Below are 23,743 nucleotides of genomic sequence, written 5' to 3' on the forward strand. Positions count from 1 at the left end.
AAAAAGATTGGGACAAAAAGAAATCAGGGACATTTAGAATAGATAAAAATGTGCGATTAATTGTGATTAATCGCGAGTTAACTATGACATTAATGCGATTAATCGCGATTAAATATTTTAATCGTTTGACAGCACTAATGTAAATATAACCATGGTTAATTGTTTTAAAAGTTGTACAGTGGATGTGTGAAATGCTTAGAAATATGGAAACCAAAATTCGGGTTCAATGGTGAAATTGAAGTTTGAATTCCATTTTTGGGGTTAAAGAGTGAGGACAATGTGGTCATTTTTGTCTCAAATGTGTCTCAAAGAAGGCTGACATGATTCTAGGAATTTGCCAGTCCGCTGTCTGTTGAATAATGTCAGAAAAAATTGCCAGAAAGACAGCGCTTGGATCGGAAAGATCAAGGCTGTGGTTTCGTGAGTGTCCAGAGAGCAAATGGCAAAGGTATTTGTCATAGTTTACAGACTGAATCAACAGCGATGGTGGCGGGTACAGGCTAGTAAAGGAATTGCAGCTTGACATATGAGATCAAAGATGAGTAACCGCATGATGCATGCGCAGAGAAATTGAGAGATTGAAAAGACGCAAATTTAGAGAAATAGGCGAATTTGATATTAATTTGGTTTCTTTTTAAAATATGTTAAGTGATGAGTATTTTGAAATATTTGCTAACAAGGTTTTTGGTTGTTTGAGTACATTTTACATGAGTTTCAGAAATTCTGAGGAAATGTGATCCCAGAGGGTAATTCTGTATAATTATGTGAGTATTAATGCTGAGGGATGTGTTCGTTGGATAAATTCGAAGTTTGGTGGTTAACAAATGCGTGATCAACATTTGTTGTAATTCCTAGCCAAACAGGGAGGTTTTTGAAGCCTTTCCGACCAGAACTTGTATTTATAAGCGGCATATCTGTGATGTGTGAAGGTATTCAATAAGAATGCAGAAATGGTTTATAAATTGGTTCTAATACCTACATTAGGAAGAGTTATAGAGCAAAATTGAAATTTGAAGAATTGTCCGTGCATTACGCATGCCGAGGGCACAATGGCTGGTAAATATAAGAATATTCCAAGGAGTATTCTGTATTACATGCTTTGATAAGACTTTTGAGAAGTTATAGAATACGGTTTTGTTTTACGGGCTTATGTTACTCTTGTCAAATTGTGAATTTAAAGGTTTAAAACAGAAAAAGGGAGAATTTATATTTTCTTTTGTCTTAAGGGCATTGTTTGGTTGACGTGATTACGGAGCGCAATACTGGCATGAGTGACTTACGTCTGGGAGTTTTAACTGTCCGAACATTGATTTGATGAAACAACATTATGATAACAATAGTTTAAAGCAAATTAAAATGTGGCTCAGAGAATTAGTGGAAGGCTAATTTTGAAATCAAAGGTGAAATTAAGTCAATAATGGAAACCTTGTGTGTTATGGGAACTTATGGGAAGTTTGTGTTTAGATAGGAATGTTGTTTTTATTTGGCGAAGGAATGTGTTTCGTTTAAGGATTTGAGTTCATTTGGAATTGTAACTTTATTGTCTACATCTGAGTTTAATAACCACGTGCACCACAAATATCCATTGACATGGAAGCAATTGATGGCACTTTTCCAGTTGGGTTATTTAGAAGCTGTGTTTTCACAAATGTTTTATTTTGGTTTAAGGAAATTTAAGTTAAAAAAAAAGCGATTAGAAAGTTACATAAAAGATTGGTCTAAGAGGATCATGGTAGGTTATGAAATGAAACAAGAGAACGTTTTGTGGTTGTGAAGAGATGATTGGTTTAAACACTTTGATGCTCTGAAAAGGGAACTATCATATACTTAAGGTATATGGGAAAACATTTTACGTCAAAATAGTAAAAGGTAGGGTTTTTAAGATTTGGTTACAAATGAGAAAGAGAAAATAACTAAAATATAGTTTTATTTGGAGATTGGTTGTAATTAGATTTTAAGTTTTACTGGATGTTTTATGAAGAGCCTGACACAATGTTTGGGATAAACAGTTAGTCTATGATGAGATTGTATTAGTGCATAAGGAGGGTTATTATAACTTTTGGTTTGAAAGAATTTGGGAAGACTCATTAAGTCTGATAAATTGTGGTTATGATGGTTCGTGCTAATTAGCTTGTTGTGGACTGCAGCCAAAGCAAGTTATGAAGTTCTACCTATCTGACCTTTATAGAAAATATAGTTGGGATAACATGTTTGGTTAATAGTTACATTAAGAACATTATTTGGTCTATATTTTCATTTGAGAAGCATACAGATTGAATTCTGGTTTGGGATAATGACAATGTTTTTTATCATATCTTTGACAAAAAGAGGTGTGATTTGGTTAAACAGAGAATCTAAAATGATATAGGTCTTAAACTTAACTGTTTTGAAAGAAAGAAAAGGTTTTTGGAGTGAAAGAAATGACACTAACAGTTGATTTTGTTTAAAAGGGAACAAAGAAACTGATTTCTAGACATAAGTAATAGGAGTTGAATATCAAATGATGAGGTATTGTCTTGTTATATATGTTTGCTCAACAATGGATAAATAGGGCAATGATCACTTGGAAAGATAAGAATTCTGAAGAACTTGTGTTGGTTCTACTAGAGGTGGATCAAAAAGTTAACCGATTTTATACAAAATGCTAACTAGAAAAGAGCTATCTTCTGCTAAATTCTGTTCCAGGTGAAGCAGTAAACCAAATAGTGGATGAGTCAAACCAGGAGATTGGGTATTGATTAAAGTTAGTAAAAGAAAGAACTGGTCCAGCCCAGGTGGGAGGGACCATAACAGGTACTGCTCACCACAGCCACTGCAGTCAAAATAGTAGAGGACACTTTGGAGATGCTTGTCACATTGTAAGAAAGTAAGGGACACTGATACAGGGACAGATTAGTTACTCACCACGGTCTTGAGGCACAAGTCTGACTACAAAGGGGAGTCATTCTCTTAAAGAAAGGCGCGTCTCAACCTCAGTGAAGAAACCAACGGCCAACAAAGACATAGGGTGTAGACTAATTAGGCAAAAAAGATAGGAGACAGTAAGCAGGGAATGGTAGAAAAGATGGGATGACCTATTTCCTCATCCGTAGTATTGTGACATCCCTGGTACCATATTTAGCTTACTGTTGCTAATATTCATAATAGTCTTCCCTATACTATGGTTTGAAAAGGTGATTGCTCCTGTATGATGCCCCTAGTGGAAACAATAGGACATATAAAGACAACACCGCTGAGACGAGCAGAACACACTATTATTAAGAACTGGATTTACTGACAGAAAATTAGTGGTTGGAATGAATAATGTTTAAACTTGCAAAAAAGGGAAGTCCAACTGTCTTGCATGCGCCAAGCTAGACCTCAACTAGGCACAGTGCTATTCCGGCTGATTAAACAGATTATACAGGGTATAATGTGTGCTTCAACATTATAACAATAAGTTTTATGTTTACTGAACAATTCAAGAGCATCTCATTACTGTTCTCTATGGTTGAAAGATGCAATGTTTTAGCCTCAGTGACTATCTATAAAGGAAAGATGTCAATTATGAAGAATTTGTTTGCTCAACTAGAAGTTCATACTGATAATTGCTTTTATTTTTCTGGGAATGCTAAAACAGATGTGGCAGCAAAAGAGGCAGCCATACAGGTCTGTCTTAACATTAGAAAAGGTATAATGAAGATGAGACTGTCTTGAGATATGCAAAAAGTGTCACCAAAATGACGGGTTGTGTAAATTCACAGGAGGAACTTATGTTACTGAAGAATCTATTTCGTTATGATATAATATTGAGCCATGAGATTAATCATGTCTCAACAGGAGGGAGTGATAACGAAAGAGTGTTCACAGCATATGGATTTGCAAACTATTCAAGAAAACTTTAAGAAAAAACTTTTTTAGCATACCCGATTTGAGTTAGAACAAGATATGCATGAATTTTATTGAGCTAAAGAAATGTTGTAAAGATTCAGGAATGGGCTGATGACGAGTCAGTTGCTTTCAACTGACCTCTGTGAGAATGTAATTTTAATTACTGTGTAGTCTACTTCTTCAGAAATTTGCAGACAGGAGAGAGATGCTGTCTCAATCCAGTGAGAGGTCCCTGACCTAAGGAGACTGGATTGTGGTGACGGATTTGACACGTTAAGTCCTGGAAAATGACCCAAGGTGAACGAGGTCATTCCTGTCTAGTTTCAGAGGTGATAAACAAGGAGATATCATGGTACACGTGAGTCAAGCGTGCATTTTGTTTGACGTCAAAATAAGGAAAACTCCACGCTGTGCCTGTAGTACACTGCGTTGAGGTTGCCGTTGTAACTAGACTACATCTTCTACGAGATGATTACACAATCACCATGCACACAATCATGGCATCCGTTTCAACAAATTGGACTTTGAGAAACAAGGAGAAGTAAAGATTTAACTGTTTCATTGATAACAATGCAAATGTTAAATAGATTTAGAAGTGAAGTTTTAATCTTGAGATCATTGAGAAACTTTACTGTGGAATAAAATTGAGGTACAAACACTCCTATCATGATACGTTCTACCAGTTACGTAAATATGTTCCAGTTGATTTGTTATGTTCCAGGGCAGAAGTTTGAATGTTTTGAGAACAGTTATGGACTGTCGGAAGAGGTGATAACAATGCTGTTTCATGACTTGATGAAGTACTACTTGGGAATTGAATTAAAGCTTCATGTTTAGTTTTTGAGAAACTTGGTTCTACAACAGAAAATTGATATTAATTTGAAAAGAAACAGGAATTGATAACATGTAATGAGATTTCAGGATTTGTGCCAAAGTGATGTGTCTTATCATGCAAAGGTTGTAAAAGAGTTAGCACCAGGCTGGAAAGAAATGTCTGTTGATCGTAAGTCCTGACTGCTCTGTAGGAGATCACCTTCGGGGGAGGGGGAGAAGCTTTTGCCATCTATAAAATGGAGATAAGGTTGACTGGGGGAGTACATTTGGAGACAAAATCTGGGGTGACTTAAGGGTTAAACAGGTTTTTGTTTGGGTAACTGAGGTTTATGACTCCCTGACCTGGAGAGAAATGCTTATCACCTAACCTGGAGAGGAAGAGCACAATCAGGGCCTGTCTTAGAAAAACCTGACTGACAGTGTACTGAATGTTTGATGGTTTTAGAGATGACCATGTTGACAACAAGTAGGCATGCTCTTATATCCTGATATTTTCTGTATTGATTTTTTGTTGCAATCTTTGTTTCAATTTGATTTTGTGTGGTTAAGGGGATCTGAGATGAAGTCCAGGTCTGTTGGTGAATGCAACAGACGTCAAATGATCACTGTTGACTGATGACGGGTTTTTATCCCAATACCATGGGCTTCCGTCAAGTCCAAGCATTTGTATAGTCTTATGGAATATTACACATAAATCTTTTATGAATTATTTTTATTTTATGTATTTTTATTTTATTGACTGTGTGTAGGCGTGGTTTTGGAATAACACATTTTATTCAGGATAAACAGGAGGGATATGTTGGAAAAATTGAAGATGTAACATATTTATCCTGTATAAGAATGATTCTGTGTTCAGTATTACTTGGGTGCAAAGAAAGGCCTAACCCCAAATCTGAACTGTGAGTAAACATTCAAGACCCTTATCTTGGGGCTGAGGACTAAGAAGAGGGGGGTTTGTTGGTTTTAATGAGATGCTGTGTGACAAAGACTATAGATGGAGACTCTAGGTCTGGTGACCATTTGTTGACACCTTTTGTGAAGGAGCTTTTACGACATCAGGGGCCCATTCGTCGTAAGAGTTGAAGCTAAGCTAATCCATTGTCCCTTTAGCCCGTTAACATTAGCGAGCTTACTGAGAACCGCAAAAATCGGTTCGTCGACGGCTGATCCGCATCCAAATCATGTGGTTAATTTCAATCAGGCTAAACTTATCAGGGCAAGTGCACGAGCACGTCCTACTTCAAAAGGCAGGAAAGGTCGATCACCAAAACCGTGATTTTCTAACGGTATGATGGCGGAAAAGACGAAAGTTAGAGCGGTGATATTCTCGCCATCTGAGCAAACTATTAAAATGAGTCTCTACGAAGACAATAAGCATATTATCATGGCTAAGTCAAACACCGCCACCGCTGCCAGAGCAAGACAGGCATCTTGGCAAAAAAAATTGCCGATAAACTAAATGCGTATTTTGGTCAAATGTATAGGCTCATCTTTAGTGCCTTATTACCCCAATCAATCAGATCACATTTCTGTGTGCCTGCTGGCAGTAGGCTTAATGGAAATTAATCATTGAATGAGATCTTGCTAGCGAAAATAATGATATCAACTCTTTCAGAATAAGTATAAAAACAAGGCCAAAGAGTATCTAATTGATATGAATTCATAGACACTTATGAGGATATATGTAGGGTGATATCAGGTAAAATGGGCCACTTTTTGGTAAATCTTTGGGACAACAATACAATACCATAGGCTATACCTTTTCCATGTGTTTTTATGATTACTTATGACTGTTTTTGATTTTTTTTGTAGAAATGATGTAATAAAATATAATTATTTAGGCCCTACAGTTCTTGAAACATCAGCTGTGCCAACTTTTTTTGCACGAGCAGTTTCAGGTAAAATGGACCAGCTGTTCAGGTAAAATGGGCCAGTGAAACTGCAAAGGGATATTGTAATTTATCATCAATTTTAATTTTAAAACACAGTTGCTTATACAGCCACATAACATTTGAACTGCATTAAACAAACATATTCATATGTGCCATAATTTTTTTTTTTTATGATCCTGAAGCCCAGACTCGTCACAGTTCCATATATATGTGACGGTGGGCCCTCAATACCCAGCTCGACCAAAAGGCTCTCATACTGGTTAAACCACTGGCTAACCACCTCTTTGTTGAGTCCAGCAGCCCGTGCTGCAGACAGGACCTCTGGCTTGCGCATCCCAAGCTCTAGGTTGTGCTTTAGAAAGTTCTTAAACCAGTAATATCCGGCCCTCCCTGCTGTCTTGAAGAAACCAGATATGGTGTTCTTGGCTGCAAAATCAAAGGCCACTTGCTGGACATCACGTTTTGTGAAGGGAAACCCCCTCTGCGCCAATGTGTTGAGAGTGGCAGCAAGCTCCCTTTCCGCCTCCTGTGGAAGGTAGGGCTTCCGCCCTGACACATGTTCACTGCCAGTCACCTTTCCACTGATGCGTCTTTGCAGTGTGGATCGCGGCACACCCCATGCTCTTAATAAGAGGTGCACACTCACTGTAATTCCTTTCTTCTCTCCCTCCATGTATTCATCTAAGGCCCCCTTCATCCTCTCCTCTTTCCACAGATTGTAATTGTTTGGCCTTCCTTTCCATCCCTGTTTTATCTTTGTATCTTTTCCTCTCTGGTCCATCCTCTCTTTTCTCTCCCTTTCCTTCTCCCTCCCTCCTCTCCTCTCGCTTCCTTCTCGTTCGCCATACTAACTGTCATGGTGTGACACACACACACACACACACCCTTACACACACACACACACACACACACACACTCACACACACTCCAACACATGTGTAGGTGTGTTTGTGAGGGACACAGATGATGGCCCATTTTACCTGATATCACCCTATATGTATATGCATGTAGGCCTATGTGTAAATCCGTCTTTGATTTCATTGACTGGGACGTGCCAGCTGGTTAAGCGCCAAGTAGGCCTACACTTTTCTTACAGCAACGCATGCTGCGGCTTTGCCAATGTTTTCTGCATCGCCTATACTGTATAAAAATGTAGCCTACCTGACGCGAAAAACCTCAAGGCTATGCAGAGAGTCTAAAGCACAGTAAAAGTTTCAAGTAGCTTTATTGTCAACTTCTTCACGTCAAGACATAAAAAGGAATCATTTTGACGTTTCCCACTCTCCCACAGTGAAACATAAAAAGCACAGGCACAACAGATAAGACATTTCTTAGAACATAGCGTTACATATTCACATACAGCAGCATAAGCTCATAAAGCATAGCTTGCTGCGGCGTGTGATATTTGCAATGTACGGCCCGAGAAGGTCTTGCAAATAAATGAGTCCTTGTCAGCTGAATCGATATCGCTCAAACAAGAACTCATCCGTGTGAAATAAAGGATCTTGGCGATCGTGAAGAACTCTATTGGTATGGAAAGTTAATCGAACTATATCTCCTTGGTCAGCTGGGTCTCTCAAAAAGGGAGCTGCCAATTATTTTCCGGGGGTGTGGCAAGCTTATCCAGCTACACTTACGTTAGCCTGCTCTCGAGCAGGTTAGTGCTAATTGATATGTTACTATGGTGATTTATCTAAACTTGCTTCCACGAACCAAAAAGAGGGGCGTGTTTTATCTTAGCCTGAAAGTTAGCTCGCTAAACTGCTTAGCGAGCTACGACAAATACCCCCCAGGAGATCCTGTTGTTGTTGTGTTTCAATCAGGGTTGATGTCGTAAACACGCACACACTCTAACACGCACGCACACACGCCTGCGCCAGGTCTATGCAAGGAGCCAATGAAGAAGAGCAATGGAACATTTGCATGCCTTTGTCTTAACCAATGACTGTAAAGAGCGGTTCTGCTTAAATAGCTAGCTAGCGCAACATGCTAGCAGACAAACTTTGTAGCACAATGGCGTGTGATGTTTTTGTCTCCTTGTGGGCCGACCGCAAGCAATAAACTTTGTCAAACTCGTTCACCGATTGACTGTGCAATGCTTGATAGGTTAATATTTCTGACAGAGATGGAGGGTTTAGCCGGGATGATGAGAAGTTCTGTTTTGGCGAGTTTCAGCTGGAGGTGGTGCTCGGTCATCCAGGCAGAGATGTCTGTGAGGCAGGCCTCAATACTAGCTGAGATCCCCAGATCAGTCGGGGGGAACGACAGGTACAGCTGCGTTTCGTCAGCGTAGCAGTGGTAGGAGAAGCCATGGGAGGTGATGATTGGTCCAAGTGAGGCGGTGTACAGAGAGAAGAGGTGGGGTCCAAGGACGGAGCCCTGTGGGACATCAGTGGAGAGCTGGCAAGGCCCTGACAGTTTGCCTCCCCAGGAGACCTGGTAGGATCTTCCCGACAGGTAGGATGAGATCCGCTGGAGTGCAGTGCCAGTGATGGAATAAAAGGTATTATCTCTTTAGCCGACCTTTGGACTTATTTAAGACAAGCAACAGGTAACGCAATAGCCGCCCAGCGCGTCGTACCAGAGCCTGGGGCAACACTACAACAGCGCAGCATTGGGCTGGCTGTCACATTGTCAAAACCTAGCCGATTGGACTATGCAGATGGGCTTGGAAGATGTGGAAACGTGTGACCTGTGTGTGAGCTGCTGCATGGAGCTGTGAAAGGGTTTGGAGCCAGGACGTGGGGCTACGCTAAGGATAGCCTACTGGAGCCTGAGCACCGCAGATCATCGCCTGGACAACGGAGAATCACTACAAAGGTGCAAAACGATCGAAGTACTTGTATCACTACACAAGGCCAGTTTGTGTGCACATATTAAATCCAATGCATTGGTAAATCAACGCAAGCCCTGGAATATATTGGAATTCTGCACGTTCGCTGGTTGTGGCATATCTCGTGACTTTTTCACCTGGTGCTGTCCTGGATTGAACTCTTATCTCGTTTGCGCTGTTTCCAACTGACCCTTTTGTTTGTGCTTTCTTGGATTTGCTTTATTGTGTTAGACTAACTAAACCCTTGCTATGGATGTACAGGGTTTGGAAATGGACAACAATATTGAACAGGGTGCTTTTGGTGGAGAAAGTCAAAAACACACTGTTAATTTAACTGAAAAGGGTTTGGCTGAAAGGTTTGACCGTTTACAAAATACCAGAAAATCTAAATTAAACAAAGCTGGTAAAATTAGAGATGACATACAAGAGTTGATATTTAATGGTGATAAAACAAAGGTGTTAAATGCTCTGGGTGAATTAAAAACTGTTTGATGTAAACATTTAGCATCATCACAAACGTTGTTGGGTTTATTGCCAAGTGAAGAGGGTGACAAACATGAAATATGGTTTAGGGCTAAAATGCTCTCAAATAATGAGTGTTTGTCTAATGTCAACAAGTGGCTCTCTCGAACTGAAACTGAACATGAAAATGAGGAGGTTAATCCATTAGACAGTGTCAAATACAGGAAGCAATTACAGTCAAAAAAGCAGCAGGTCCAGTGTATCAGCGGCTAAGCTAAAGGTTGCGGCAGAAAAGGCTGCAGTTCTTGCTCGTGTCAAAATATTAAAGGAGAGACACGCAATCGAGGAAGAGGAAGCCAGACTACGAAGAAGAAGAGAAATGTTTGGACTTGGAGGCTGAACTGGCGGCATTTGAAGCAAAAATGGAAATCTGTGATGCCAATGAAGAGCGACAGTCACAAGCACATTCAAATGCTAAGGAAACAGACATTAAAGGTGCAATTAATGGGATTCATATCTTAAAACCTGGTGCCCAAGAATTCATCCCTCATGACAAACAAACAAATCAAAGGGAAACTATCCAACATACTGCAATAAATTGTAAATCGATGGACGTGAGACCAAAGGTACAAAGCATATCAATTCAACAGCACCGCCAAGTGGAACTCAATCAAAACAGAGTGGAAATGAAAGTGCATTCTAAACAAAATGACAATCAAGCTCAGACACTGAACAGTTTACAGTGGCCTGGAGAACTTCTCAACATCAAGAGCAAGCAAACTGAAATCACAGCAACTTTAATGAATCAGCAGCAATCAATGACACTCCCACCAGGAGACATTCCGATATTTAATGGTGATCCTCTGAACTACAAAACCTTTATGAAAGCATTTGTAGACGACAGTTTGTACTATTTGGAGCAATTCCCTCAAGGACAACCCCGTGAACTGGTTCACAGCTGCCAACATATGCCCTCAGACCGTGGATATGTTGTGGCCAAGGCTCTATTGCAGGATCACTTTGGGAATCCATATAAAACTGCCACTGCATATATTAACAAAGCAATGTCATGGCAAACAATACGAACAGACGACACAAAGGCACTCCAGAGCTAGTTGAGGGTTGGGAGAGCGTTGGCGCAGCATGGCGTATGACATTATGGGATCTACTGGATACAGAGCTGGATTCAATGACATGGTGGAGTTCATTGAGCGCCATGTAAAAATCCTCTCTGAACCCTTTTTTGGTGGTTTGTATGAACATAGCACCAATACAACAAGCCAAGCTGCTAAGCCACAGCTCCTAAGCCAAAGATCGGTTGCAGGTTTCTTAAGTGCTAGAAAATGGTTGGAAGGACCAGAGTCTCTATTGAAAGAGTAAGAAAAATGGCCAAAGATCACATTTGATGTCTCATTGGATACAGGAGACAAGGAGGTGAAAAATTAAGTCGCGTCTAACACTGTCAAAATTGACGCTCTCACCCCCACAGACCAGCTTGTTGCATATTATTCAGACTAGAGAAGGCTCAAGAGAGCAGTGGCTTGGTATCTGCAATTTAAGTCCTGGATGAAAGAGAAATATCAAAGTAAAAAGCTGTTAAACCCTTCGCTGAATAAACACCCAGTGGCATACAACACCAGAGGCCGTCAGAGTACCCCTGCTGACTTCAGAAAGGGTGGTTTGACATTGGACGACTTACGAACCGCAGAACTCTCCATCATTCAATATTGTCAGCAGCAGAGGTTCGTGGAGGAGGTTGAAGCCCTGATGGAAAACAACAGAATTTGCTGCCGGAGTCCCATCCATGTGTTGGATCCTGTTCTGCAAGATGGACTACTGAGAGTGGGAGGCAGGCTGAATAAAGGTGCCATGCCAGAGGACGCTAAGCATCCCTTGATTCTCACAAAAGATCAGCACTTATCCAGTTTGATTTTGAAGGACGCCCACAAAAGTCTTGGACATGCAGGCAGGACTTACACTCTGTCCTCTGTGAGAAGAAGGTTTTGGATTGTCAAGGGCAACTGTGCTGTAAGAAAGATCATTGGAGAGTGCAGCATCTGCAGGCGCTACCATGCAAGACCATTGGAGCAGAAGAGTGTGCCATAAAAAGCTTTTGATACTAATTGCATAAATGTAAAAGTTAGAAGGGGAGTAGGATTTTGGCAACACAGTTTTTCTTACCTGCCAAAATCCTCCCCCCCTCATATCTTGGGATTATAAAATTTGACACACCCGAAAATTATTTTGGTGGCTCCTCATGCCCTGTAGCCTGACGTTGTCATACTCATAATTCTAGTCAGAATATGAGTCTGAAAACTCTCCGTTGGGCTGTGACTATGGGGCGTGTTTCAACGGAACTCATAAAACAAATGTCTCTTTGCTCAATTGGATAGACCTACAACCAATGAGAGCAACGTAATATGTTGGTTGTTGAAAACAAATTCAACCCAAGGGCTCTTTTGTGTCGTTGTTGATTACGTTACTGTTGATCATCTGTCCATCATCGTATAAAGCCCGCCCTGGCAATTTCATTGGTCCGCCCAGATCCTGGTTTTATATAGTTGTTCCCAGGACCCTCCAGATCCAACTTCCCGACCAAATTTTTTTGTGGGCGGGGCGAAGTTGGACTGGCAGCCAGGCTACATGCCCTGTAGAGTGTGCCATAAAAAGCTATTGATACTAGTTGCAAAAATGTAAACGTTAGAAGGGGAGTAGTATTTTGGCAACACTGTTTTTCATACCTGCCGACGTGTTCACACGTAGGGGAGTGAGAACTCGGTCCAACGCTGGCTGAAGAGTCGTAGCAGAGCCTGTTTACGGACCCTAAATAAGACATTCTCTGGTAATAGGCTAACGTTACGTTTAGACATCTAGAGCGCTCTTAGAATGTTCCTTAGAAGCTCTTAGTGTTAAGAGCTTCTTAACGAATCTGGGAAACGCGGCCATTATCTGTCGTAGAGTTTAATTATCAAACGGCAGTGTTTTCTAAATGACATAATGGTGACTTAAAGTGAAAGGTGTGTTTAGACTTTTGCGAAGAAGTGTGAATGAACCTGAGTAATGTGTCAAAAAGCGTAAATTGTGTTTAAAGACTGGGATACATGGTCTTTCTGCTGGGAATTGGTTAAATGGTTTTGTGAGGATGGCTTATGTGCCAAATGGCGTTGTGTCCTTGGGAAAGGCACTTCACCCTATTTGCCTCAGGGGGAATGTCCCTTTACTTACTGTAAGTCGCTCTGGATAAGAGCGTCATTAGAGTCTGCTAAATGACGAAAAAAAAGTTATGTATTTTTTCGGCCCGTCTAACGTCAAAGGTCCTCATCCAAAACTCTGAGCGACTATTTATTATTCCACGCTGGCTGTCTATCAAGATCAGATAGTGGTAAATGAACCATCAGGAGCTGCTGTGTCTGGCTGGAGGTTGTTGGAAGAGCAGGTTAGAGGGAGGGAGAGAGGTACTCTGGGAGGAGGCAGAGAGAAAGGGAAGGAGGGAGGGAGGAAGGGAGAGAGATAGGGAAGAGGTAGACAGGGAGGATGGATGGAGTAAGACAGGGAGGGAGCAAGGAAGGGAGGGAGCGAGATCGGGATAAGGGTCCCTCCCTTATAAGGGAGGCAGAAAGTGAGGTAACAAATGAGAGGGGAGTGAGGAGGAGAGAGAGGCAGAGGGAGGAGGAAAGAAAAGGGAAGAAGGGAGAGAGATAGGAGAGAGCTCTACAGCTATGGTAGGACTTGATGAGGTCAACTTCAGATAATGGCAATCAGCTAAAGTTTGATTTTAGATTTGTCTTTGTTATTAAGTGAATCTGCTCAATCACCGCTCTGCATGGACTCAAGGAGGGAGATGGAGGTGTGTCTGGTACTCAAATGTGTTAAAACGTGGTGCCTGAACCCATGTGTATATGCACACATCTACAAACCGCATCATCCAGACCACCTCAACCCCCATCCAACCCTACCACAAACACACTCTCTCTTTCTATCTTTCTCCCCCCCCCCATCCCCCCCGCAACCTTCTACCATACCTCCTTCTCTCTCAGCTGGTTCCACTAACCTCCTCCCTCCCCCTCAGCTCCGCCTCCCTGCCCACTCCCTACTACCAACCAGAGGAGGACGACGAGCGGCCCTTCATCTGCTCGCTTGCCGCTGACAACGGCATCATGTCATGCGCCGATGTGCCAGCACGCCGCGAGGGAGGCCGAATCTGCTGCATGAGCAAGGAGGACGCCCTGGAGCGCCAGACGCAGGGCCTCAGCCCGGACCCACTGGTCAACAGCAGCGTGGAGGCTGTGGGGCTCTGCATCAACTGGAACCAGTACTACACACGCTGCCACACTGGCAACAGCAACCCACACAAGGGAGCTATCAACTTTGACAATATAGTCTATGCCTGGATAGTCATCTTTCAGGTGAGGAGCAGCCAAGGGTTGGGGGTGGGTCATATATGCACACACATATACAGATGCTCATATACACACACGCTTAATCTAATTCTGTGTCACACTTGCACACACACACACGCTCGATCTCTGATTCACACTTACACACTCCACATCACACACACAGGCCCACATCTTCTCTTTCTCTTTCACTCTCTCTTTCTCTATCTCTCTCACACACATACACACATAGGTACAAACAAAGGATCCTAGCATGATCCATGAACATTGTGACAGTGTGAGTCTCTCCCCAGGTGATCACTCTGGAGGGCTGGGTGGAGATCATGTACTACGTCATGGATGCTCACTCCTTCTACAACTTCATCTACTTTATCTTCCTCATCATCGTAAGTCACACACACAGTGGTGGACTGAGACAATCATTCAGGCTAGGAATTTTCCTCAATCCCTGGCCACTGAAACTTTGGGCTCCTTCCCAAACTTTTGCATATAATAATAAATAATTTTTAAGTATACTTAAGCATAAAAAGTATACTATTATCATGGTACTTGAAGTATACTAGCAGTGTACTTATTTAAATACTAGCAGTGTACTTATTTATATACTATGTTTGTACTAAGTAAACTCAATTCACCCACTTTTTAGGTCATTTAGTAAACTTTAAAGTACACTTATAGTGTATTAAAAGTTTACTTTTGAATACTGTAAAGTAGCCTGTGTAGTGTACTTTTAGTTTATGAAGTATACTTCGTAAAGTACTTCAAAATATACGTTTGAATACTCTAACCTGTGTAGTGCACTTTCAGTTCATGAAGTATACTTTGTAAAGTACCTCAAAGTATACTTTGGAATACTTTCAAGTGCAATTTCAATTAATGTAAGTATTTCAAGAAGTAAACTTAATAAATGTCCATTTCCTATGATTTACAAATAATTTAAATGTTTAGGGGCCCCTCAAACGCCGCCAATCTTGCGTCACTTGACGAAAATGGGGGCCCTCGCCAAGTGACACTGCAGATTATTAGCTGAAAGAACCTGTTTACTGCGTATGCACTCACGTTGTAATAATCCAGCTCTTCTTATCAAACGTAACAGTCATTTAACTCATGGTTACAATGGTTGTATTTCGAAACAAATGGCAAACTTAGCAGCAAATTTAACTCTGTTTACCGCCTTGCATCATGGGAATTGACCAGCCAATGAGCCACGCTATCTTAATTTTTTCACATCGTTATTTCGTTCTTCAGTTTGACAGTATAACCTTCAAATGCATAATGCAACACTTCTGTCTGCTTCTTTATCAAATAGTTTTTTTTTTCATTAATACTCAAATTGATAATTATTAGTATAGTATGAGAGTATAGGGCTTCAAAATGTTTTCGCTGTAATTAAGGTTACAGCTCCAGTAACAAAAAATATTCAATGTGCAATGTATCCTAACATTGTCATACTCTATATTCTAGTCAGAATATAAGAAATGTAAACAAATGTTTTTTCTAAGCCTACGGCCGAATCCCAATACTCCCCCTCACCCCTTCCCCTTAGTTTTGCGCGTTCCTGTGAGAGCTAGTGGTGTCCCAATACTCTTTGTGAGCTAGGGGTAGGTCTGAGACAAAGGGGTATACACCCCTTATAACCAAGTAAGATCGGGAGCTTACTTGAAACCAAGGGTTATGTGAATACTGCGCGACCGGCAACAATGGCGGCCAGATCATCCAAAGAGTCCGATAAATGTAATATTTTCAGCTTAATTAATTGATTAAAAAATGATGACAGTGCTGAATTGCACAACAGTCATGCATTTCTTTGACTAGCATGTCTACATGTCTTTTAAGTAAACTCCATTAGCAGCGAATTTCGTTTAATATCAGTGCATAACACTACTTGCTTTGGGAAATATCGATACGTGCTAGATGACGTACCTGTAACCAAGTGGCGTCCCATTTCTTAGGGATATGTTGCCATTACCCCTCAGTTTCGAGGGCCAAGGGCTAAGGGTAAACTAAGGGCTAGGGGTAAGGGGGAGTATTGGGATTTGGCCTACGTCTTCAAAGTATATCAAAAGTGAACTATTTTCTTTGCATACTTCTTACAGTTTTTCTCAATTGCTAAGACACATTTCTTGAAAGTGTTTTGTGTTTTCTCCAAACTCTAAACACACATCTTCATACTTACTGTTTTGGCCAAACCCTTTTGACCCCCAAACTTTTGACCCCAAATTAAACTCTGTAAAACCACTCAAAACCATATTATCTGTCGTATAAACCTAACTTTGCATTCAAAATACACACAAAGCCCTCAAATGAATTCAACCTTCTGCATACCCTTTGCACATTGCTGGAAGGAATTGAAAACACTATTATAAAAAGGTTTTCAAGAAGTATTGACTAATGTGTCCCTGAATTTTTTATATGTTTCACCTCATGAGTTTGACATGATGTAAATCATAAAACCCACAAATACTGCAATTGTCCTTCTTACAGGCTGTTTATTTTCTATTTATATTATATTGCAATTGCATTTTGAGCTCTTGTTACTGTAGTGGTCACAGTATACAAATAGTAGTACTGTTAGTCAACAACACAAATGTATTGCTGTAAATTGTAATTTAAGGAACAAAGCTAAGAAAACAAGGAAACAAGCAATCATTTTTACTTGGGTAACAGGGCTTGAGTACGCAACAGTACTGAGGCCTGTTCCATAAAGCAAGTTTACCGAATAAACCGGATTTATGTCAGTTAGTCGTGCTCATTTCTAGTTCATTCGGTTCCATAAAGCTAGCTCAACGTAGTTCTAACTTGGTTACTATGGCAACTTAGGCTGCGAAACTAGTCTGTTCAGGGTCAGACTAACTGTCAGGCTTAGCGTGACTTGGTGATAACCAGACGTTCCTGTAACACTGACCCAACGGGAAAACAATAATTTACCACGTATATTCTCATTTTCTTATTCTCATCCATTCAATCTGTTCAACATTGATAGAAAATCAACTTAAATAGCCTACAACATTTAGCCTAATGCATTAAACAATGATGAACAATGCTTTGATAGGCTACACACCATAGCCGTCAATGTATGGATGTTAGTTTGTGATTTCAAATGTTTAAGCATCAGGCATAGGCCTATATCTCAATCTAAATTATCAGAGTGTAATTATCATAGCAATATAATGGTTAACAGTAGCCTACAATTGCAAAACAAACCTAAATCCGCCCTCAATTTCCCCGACACAAAAACCATGTAAAAAGTTAGGCTACTGGATATATTGATTAATAGTAGGCTTTTTATTTTAAACGATGTCAAAAAGCCAATTTAGATGAGTTTAGAGGGTTTCTTTTATTCAACGAAGTAAAGGTCTTAAAAGGTCCTCGACCTACGTAGCCTGTCGTTCACGACGTCAATCATGGCGTGTCATTTTATTTTGATTGAAGCGGTGGATGAGGGAGCTGTCATAGTACATGATTTAAAGGGAACGTACTTTCTGGAAGAAGTCACGTGGCCGTGTGCATATCTTTTGCCGTGGTGGATTATATGATCCATGTTTTACCTCTCGGGCTGCTTACAGTTTTTCTCAATTGCTAAGACACATTTCTTGAATGTGTACTGTGTTTTCTCTAAACTCTAAACACACATCTTCATACTTACACAGTTTTGGCCAAACCCTTGACTTTTGACCCAAAATCAAACACTGTAGTCAAAACTATATAATCTGTCGTATAAACCTAACTTTGCATTCAAAATACACACAAAGCCCTCTAATAAAATCAACCTTCTGAATACCCTTTACACACTGGTGGGAGGAATTGAAAACACTATTATAAAAAGGTTTTCATGAACCATTGACTATAACGTGTCCCTGAATTTTAGTTACGGTTTACCTCATGAGTTTGACATGATGCAAATCATAAAAATCACAAACATTGCAATTGTCCTTCTTACAGGATGTTTATTAGCAAGTGCATTTTGAGCTCTTGTTTCAGTACTGTAGTGGTCACAGTATACAATACAGTAAGTAGTAGTAGGCTACTGTTAGTCAACACAAATGTATTACTTTACTGTAAATTGGAATTTGCAGAACAAAGGCTAGGAAAACAAGGAAATAAACAAAGCATTTTCACTTGGGTAAGTTAGGGCTTGAGTAGGCTACAGTAGGTTACTGGTCATTCTGGGTCAGCATCCTGTCTCAGAGCAGGGTCAGGCCAGAGATTCTCATCCACGTCACAGGCAATGTTTTCTCTAGCTAAACAGCGAGGAAAAAATGCCCTTGAATGTCTGACCCATCCCTGACAAGACTCCACAGCAATGTCCCCGCAAGCTTCTTCCATGGCTTGGAGAAGGTCGATTTGAACATAGGGATTTCTGTCATAGACCTTCCAACGCCATGCTGAGAAGAACTCCTCTATCGGATTGAGGAAAGGTGAGTATGGTGGGAGGAACACATTTGTGAATCTTGGATCATTCATGAACCAGTTTCGGACAAGAACAGCATGGTGGAAACGTACGTTGTCCCAAACAACAACATAACAAGGCTGCACTTCTCTGTGGGCATTTTGAAAAAGAGCGTCCCGTAGGCCATCCAGAAAAGCCAGAAGACGTTGTGTGTTATATGGGCCAAGAGTAGCATGGCGGTGAAGGACTCCATGGTTGCTGATGGCTGCACAGAGTGTAACATTACCTCCACGCTGGCCAGGCCCATCCACCAGAGCACGTTGCCCAATAATGTTTCGCCCTCTTCTTCTGCGCTTTGTGAGGTTGAATCCTGCCTCATCCACAAATATCAACTCATGCAAGGTGTCACTGGCATCAAGCTGGAGTATTGTCTGTAAGAGAGTTGATGACATTACGTACAATACAGCTAATCCGGTATTGTTACAGTAAGCCATGGAAACTATTACAACATGTAGTCTACACAGTCCAATAGTTGATATTTACATACAATTTATGGAATACATGTAAACACATACCTGGGCATATTGAAAACGCAGCTCTTTTACTCTCTCAGAGTTCCTTTCAAATGGAACTCTGTACACTTGTTTCATGCGCATATGGTTGCGCTGAAGGATGCGATCAATTGTTGAAACGCTGACACTATATTTTGGAATGTGTCATTGTCTTCAATTATTCTTGCCTGGATTTCTCTGAGGCGTATGAGGTTGTTTTCCAAAACCATGTTCACGATGGCATTGACTTGGGCATCACTCAACATACTTGGTCTACCACCACCAACTGGTTGTCTTTCAATTCTGCAAACAAACAACAGTGTTTGACATTGTCACACATTGACAATATACTGTAAATACTCAACTTCATGTCAATTTCTTGTATTTTCTACTTCTTTTACTGTAATGCATATAGGTTCATGGTAGATATTGGTAGTACATACAGTAAAAGTACAACTTCATAGTATGGTACCTGTTTTCATCCCTGAAAGTCCGGACAATCGACGCAACAGTAAAACGACTCAGGTTTGGCTGAACTCTCAGCCCTGCTTCTCTCATTGTCATTCCATGTACTAGAACATGGTCCAATACAGTGGCACGAATCTCATTTGAGATGGATGTTCTTCCTCTTCCTCTGCCTCTTCCTCTCCCTCGTCCACCTCCTCTCATTCTGACATTTCTGCCACGTCTTCTGACATTTGCTTCCATGATTTCAAAGTACAGGTGTGCTTACCTGTTGCCCTTTTTATTCAGTCCAAACCCCTGATTGCTTGTTGAGTACTTTTGCTCGTTAGTGCTTACACAAGGATAATTGCTTGTTAAGGGTGTTTGAATTGTGCTGGTTTGAGTTGACTATTCCAACGACAGTGTTTTCTAAATGACATAATGGTGACAATTGTGTCTTAAAGTGAGAGGTGTGTTTAGAGTTTTGCAAAGAAGTGTGAATGAACCTGAGCAATGTGTCAAAAAGGGTAAATTGTGTTTAAAAACTGGGGTACATGGTCTTTCTGCTGGGAATTGGCAAAATGGTTTTGTGAGGATGGCTTACACATACAATTTTTGTGTGTTAGCAATCGAGAAAAACTGTAAGAATAGGGTGAGCTGAAATTGGCCTTTATCGAACCGCTTTAGCCCCGCTTGACTAATTAAATTCATTCAAGTCTGGTTTAGGACTTTAAGTCTAGCTTATTCCATGGCTTGGAGAAGGTTGTTCTGTCATAGGGATTTCTGTCATAGTGTGGCATGGATCTCATTTGAGATTGTTGTTCTTTTTACTTATTCCTCTGCCTCTTCCTTGTCCACCTCCTCTCATTCTGGCAATTTGGCCTCTTCCTCTGATATTTGCATCCATGATTTCAAAGTACAGATGAGCTAACCTGTGTATTCATTCCAAAGTCCTGATTAATTGTTGAGTATATTTTCTTCTTAGTGCTTACACATGGATAATTGGTTGTCACGGGTGTTTGAATTGCGCTGTCTTAAAGTGAGAGGTGTGTTTAGACCTTTGCAAAGAAGTGTGAACGAACCTGAGAAATGTGTCAAAAAGTGTAAATTGTGTTTAAAAACTGGGGTACATGGTCTTTCTGCTGGGATTTGGCAAAATGGTTTTGTGAGAATGGCTTACATATACCATTTATGTGTGTTAGCAATTGAGAAAAACTGTAAAAGTATATAAAAAATGTAGTAGATCATTTTGTAATATACCTATAGTATACTTGAATATACTTTTTTTTCTTAACGGTCGGCACCAATTGTCCCACGCCAATTGTCTCTACGCTGCTACAGCCGTGTTGCTTTTTTCCGGAATATATGCTCAGATTGACCATAAACACGCAACAAAACTTCTATCTGAAGTTTGGTGAAGTAGGACAATGTTTTTTGTCACCGGGTGCCATGGTGGATCCTAGTATCTGAGCTCCACTGATGTTGGCTTTTAATAGTTCTCATGCCCGCACTTAACTCAGAGTGGACATACTCCGAGTTGACTGAACAAATGTAAATCAGCTTTTCTGGAACCAAAAAGTCGGAGTTTCCCATTTGAAAGTAAATCTCAGAGTTCAGGATTTGGCTCACAGTTTGTTAAACCCGCTACCTGAAATACCCCCCTGAACTCTGAGTTGAGTTACTCTAAAATGGGAAACTCTGAAAATTTGGTTCCAGAAAAGCTGATGAAAAGTTTTATTTCGTGTTTATGGTCGAGCACATATTCCGGAAAAAAGCAACAAGGCTGTAGCAGCGTATACAAGTGGCGTGGGAGACAATTGCTGCCAAGTCAATGCATTTGAAGGCAATAGCCAGTCCATAACTTGAACATTAATAAAATATCATGTTCAATGTTTTATTAAATATAAAAACTAGTGCTGTCAAACGATTAAAATATTTAATCGCGATTAATCGCATTAATGTCATAGTTAACTCTTGATTAATCACAATTAATCGCACATTTTTATCTATTCTAAATGTCCCTGATTTCTTTTTGTCCCAATCTTTTTTCAAATTTTAATGCTCTTATCAACATAGAAAAGTGGTTCGGATTGCTTTGTGCAAATATTTTTTTTTTTGAAAACAACATTGCAATCGCCTGGCTTTGACGAGGGGGCAGAGAATTCGCATCAGCTGTGTGCTTGGCCATCAAGTGGTATTTCAGACTGGACGTGCTGCGATGATAGCTCAGTTTACAACGACAAAACACACAGATCACTGGTCTTGTCAATAGAACCATTTGGCAACTTTTTTAAAGCAAACTTTCCATTCAGAATCTTATTGGCATCCATTTCGGCATCTCGCGCTCGTCATCCACTCAAAACGTAACGTTAGCCTACTACCAGAGAATGTCTAATATCCGTAAACGGGCTCTGCTACTACTCTTTAGCCAGCTCGCAAGCCAAACGAGTGTTTGGCGTGCCTGTTGTTTTGTTTCCGGTCTAGCTAGGTCCGGTGTGGTGTTGTAGTTTTTCTAACGTCGGTAGTTGTTGCAACAGCATGTGAAAAAAACTACAAAGTTTGCTAGGCCAAAAAGAGCGTTAATCGCGCGATAAAATAATTGACGCCGTTAATTTGGGTTTGCGCCGTTAATAACGCGTTAAATAACTAATAAAAATCATACTTCAAACATGGACTATTGCATATTTTGCTTAGGCTATACGCTTGTGATTGTTGCCTCAACGTCACCATGGTTTTAATCATATTCGACATGATACAAAGTCTAAATATCAATTGGTGCCTATTTCAACTTGTAGTAGCAGTTTCCCCCAACAGAATGTTTTTCATCAAAAGGATGATGATGATTAAGATGACAAAGAGACATTAATGACTGCTGCCGCAGAAATGGATGCAGAGAATTATGTATGGTAGCTTCTGTTAGTTCGCTCTCCATGTACTTTTATTTACAGGCTTGTGTGGAATTGTCAGTTACACTGACATTATGAGAATAATGAATATAAAAACTATTTGCACATTCTGACAACAGAGCATGGATGCTGTATATAGTGATATGTTCATTTAATGGCAGGTGAATTATACATGTAGAACTGGGAAATTTAATGCAATCTCATGTATTCCCAGTTACAAGTAAATGAGTTGTACAAACTGCATCTCATGAAGAAAGTGTCAAAAACTGACCAAGAGATGGTGTAGGCCTATTTAGGGTAGAAGAATAAAAGTTCATCTTGAAAATGATTTACTGGAACACCAGTTACAGGAGGATGCATGGTCACAGGGGATGTTAATAGTAGGAACAATAACCTATATGAAAATTAATTGTATAATTTTCTGAATTTCTATTTGACCAAGAATAGAATAGAATAGCCTTTTTTGAGTGCTTCTCCAGTTGGTGTGACGAGGGACAACATATAACACAACAACAGCATATAACATAACAATACTACAACTATCCAAAAACAGTAGGAACAGCCCCCCCAAAAAAATATATATATACATTAAGAGTAGAACAAAGTGCAGTGGCATAGACTAAAGTACTTCAATAAATACATCAATTAATACAGCTTTGTTTATACACATGTGTAAGGTGACTGAGATGGTATGTGACTTGTAGTCAATAAAGTGCTTAGTGTTTAGTGCATGTCGGTATTTAGAGTTCTGATGGCTGTCGGGAAAAAACGGTTCTTAAGATGCGTGGTCCTTGTTCTAAAGGATCTGTACTGTTTGCCTGAGGGCAGGATAGAAAACAGGTGGTGGCCTGGGTGAGAGGAGTCTTTTAAGATGTTACTGGCCCTGCTAAGGTAGCAGGAGCGGGCAATGGATTCCAGGGAGGGCAGTGAGCAGCCAGTGATTTTTTGTGCTGTGTTGATGACCCTTTGGAGGGCTCTCTTGTCTGCTGCAGTGCAACCGGAGTACCATGCCGAGATGCAGTAGGTTAATACACTTTCAATAGTGGTGCGGTAGAAGGCCACCATCTGTTTACACTCCAGGTTGTTTTTCCTGAGTAGTCTCAGGAAGTGTAGTCGTGCTGTGCCTTTTTTACTGTCTCTGAGGTGTTGACAGACCATGAGAGG

The 23,743-nt window shown here is 40.5% G+C and overlaps 1 protein-coding gene and 1 pseudogene across 1 annotated transcript in view; one reads left to right on the top strand and one right to left on the bottom strand.

Moving 5' to 3' along the window:
- The window catches only part of cacna1ia (calcium voltage-gated channel subunit alpha1 Ia), a 442,500-nt gene that overhangs the window by 139,019 nt on the left and 279,738 nt on the right, over window positions 1–23,743 (top strand). Inside the window, 2 exon segments of the mRNA XM_084676906.1 lie at window positions 13,961–14,297; window positions 14,582–14,674. Of these exon segments, the coding sequence (XP_084533032.1) occupies window positions 13,961–14,297; window positions 14,582–14,674 (430 nt within the window).
- Window positions 18,530–19,328, bottom strand: LOC146253649 (uncharacterized; annotated as a pseudogene).

The sequence above is a fragment of the Hypomesus nipponensis genome, chromosome 17, assembly GCF_054491055.1.
Source record: "Hypomesus nipponensis isolate SF chromosome 17, ASM5449105v1, whole genome shotgun sequence".
In the NCBI taxonomy this organism is placed as follows: domain Eukaryota; kingdom Metazoa; phylum Chordata; class Actinopteri; order Osmeriformes; family Osmeridae; genus Hypomesus; species Hypomesus nipponensis.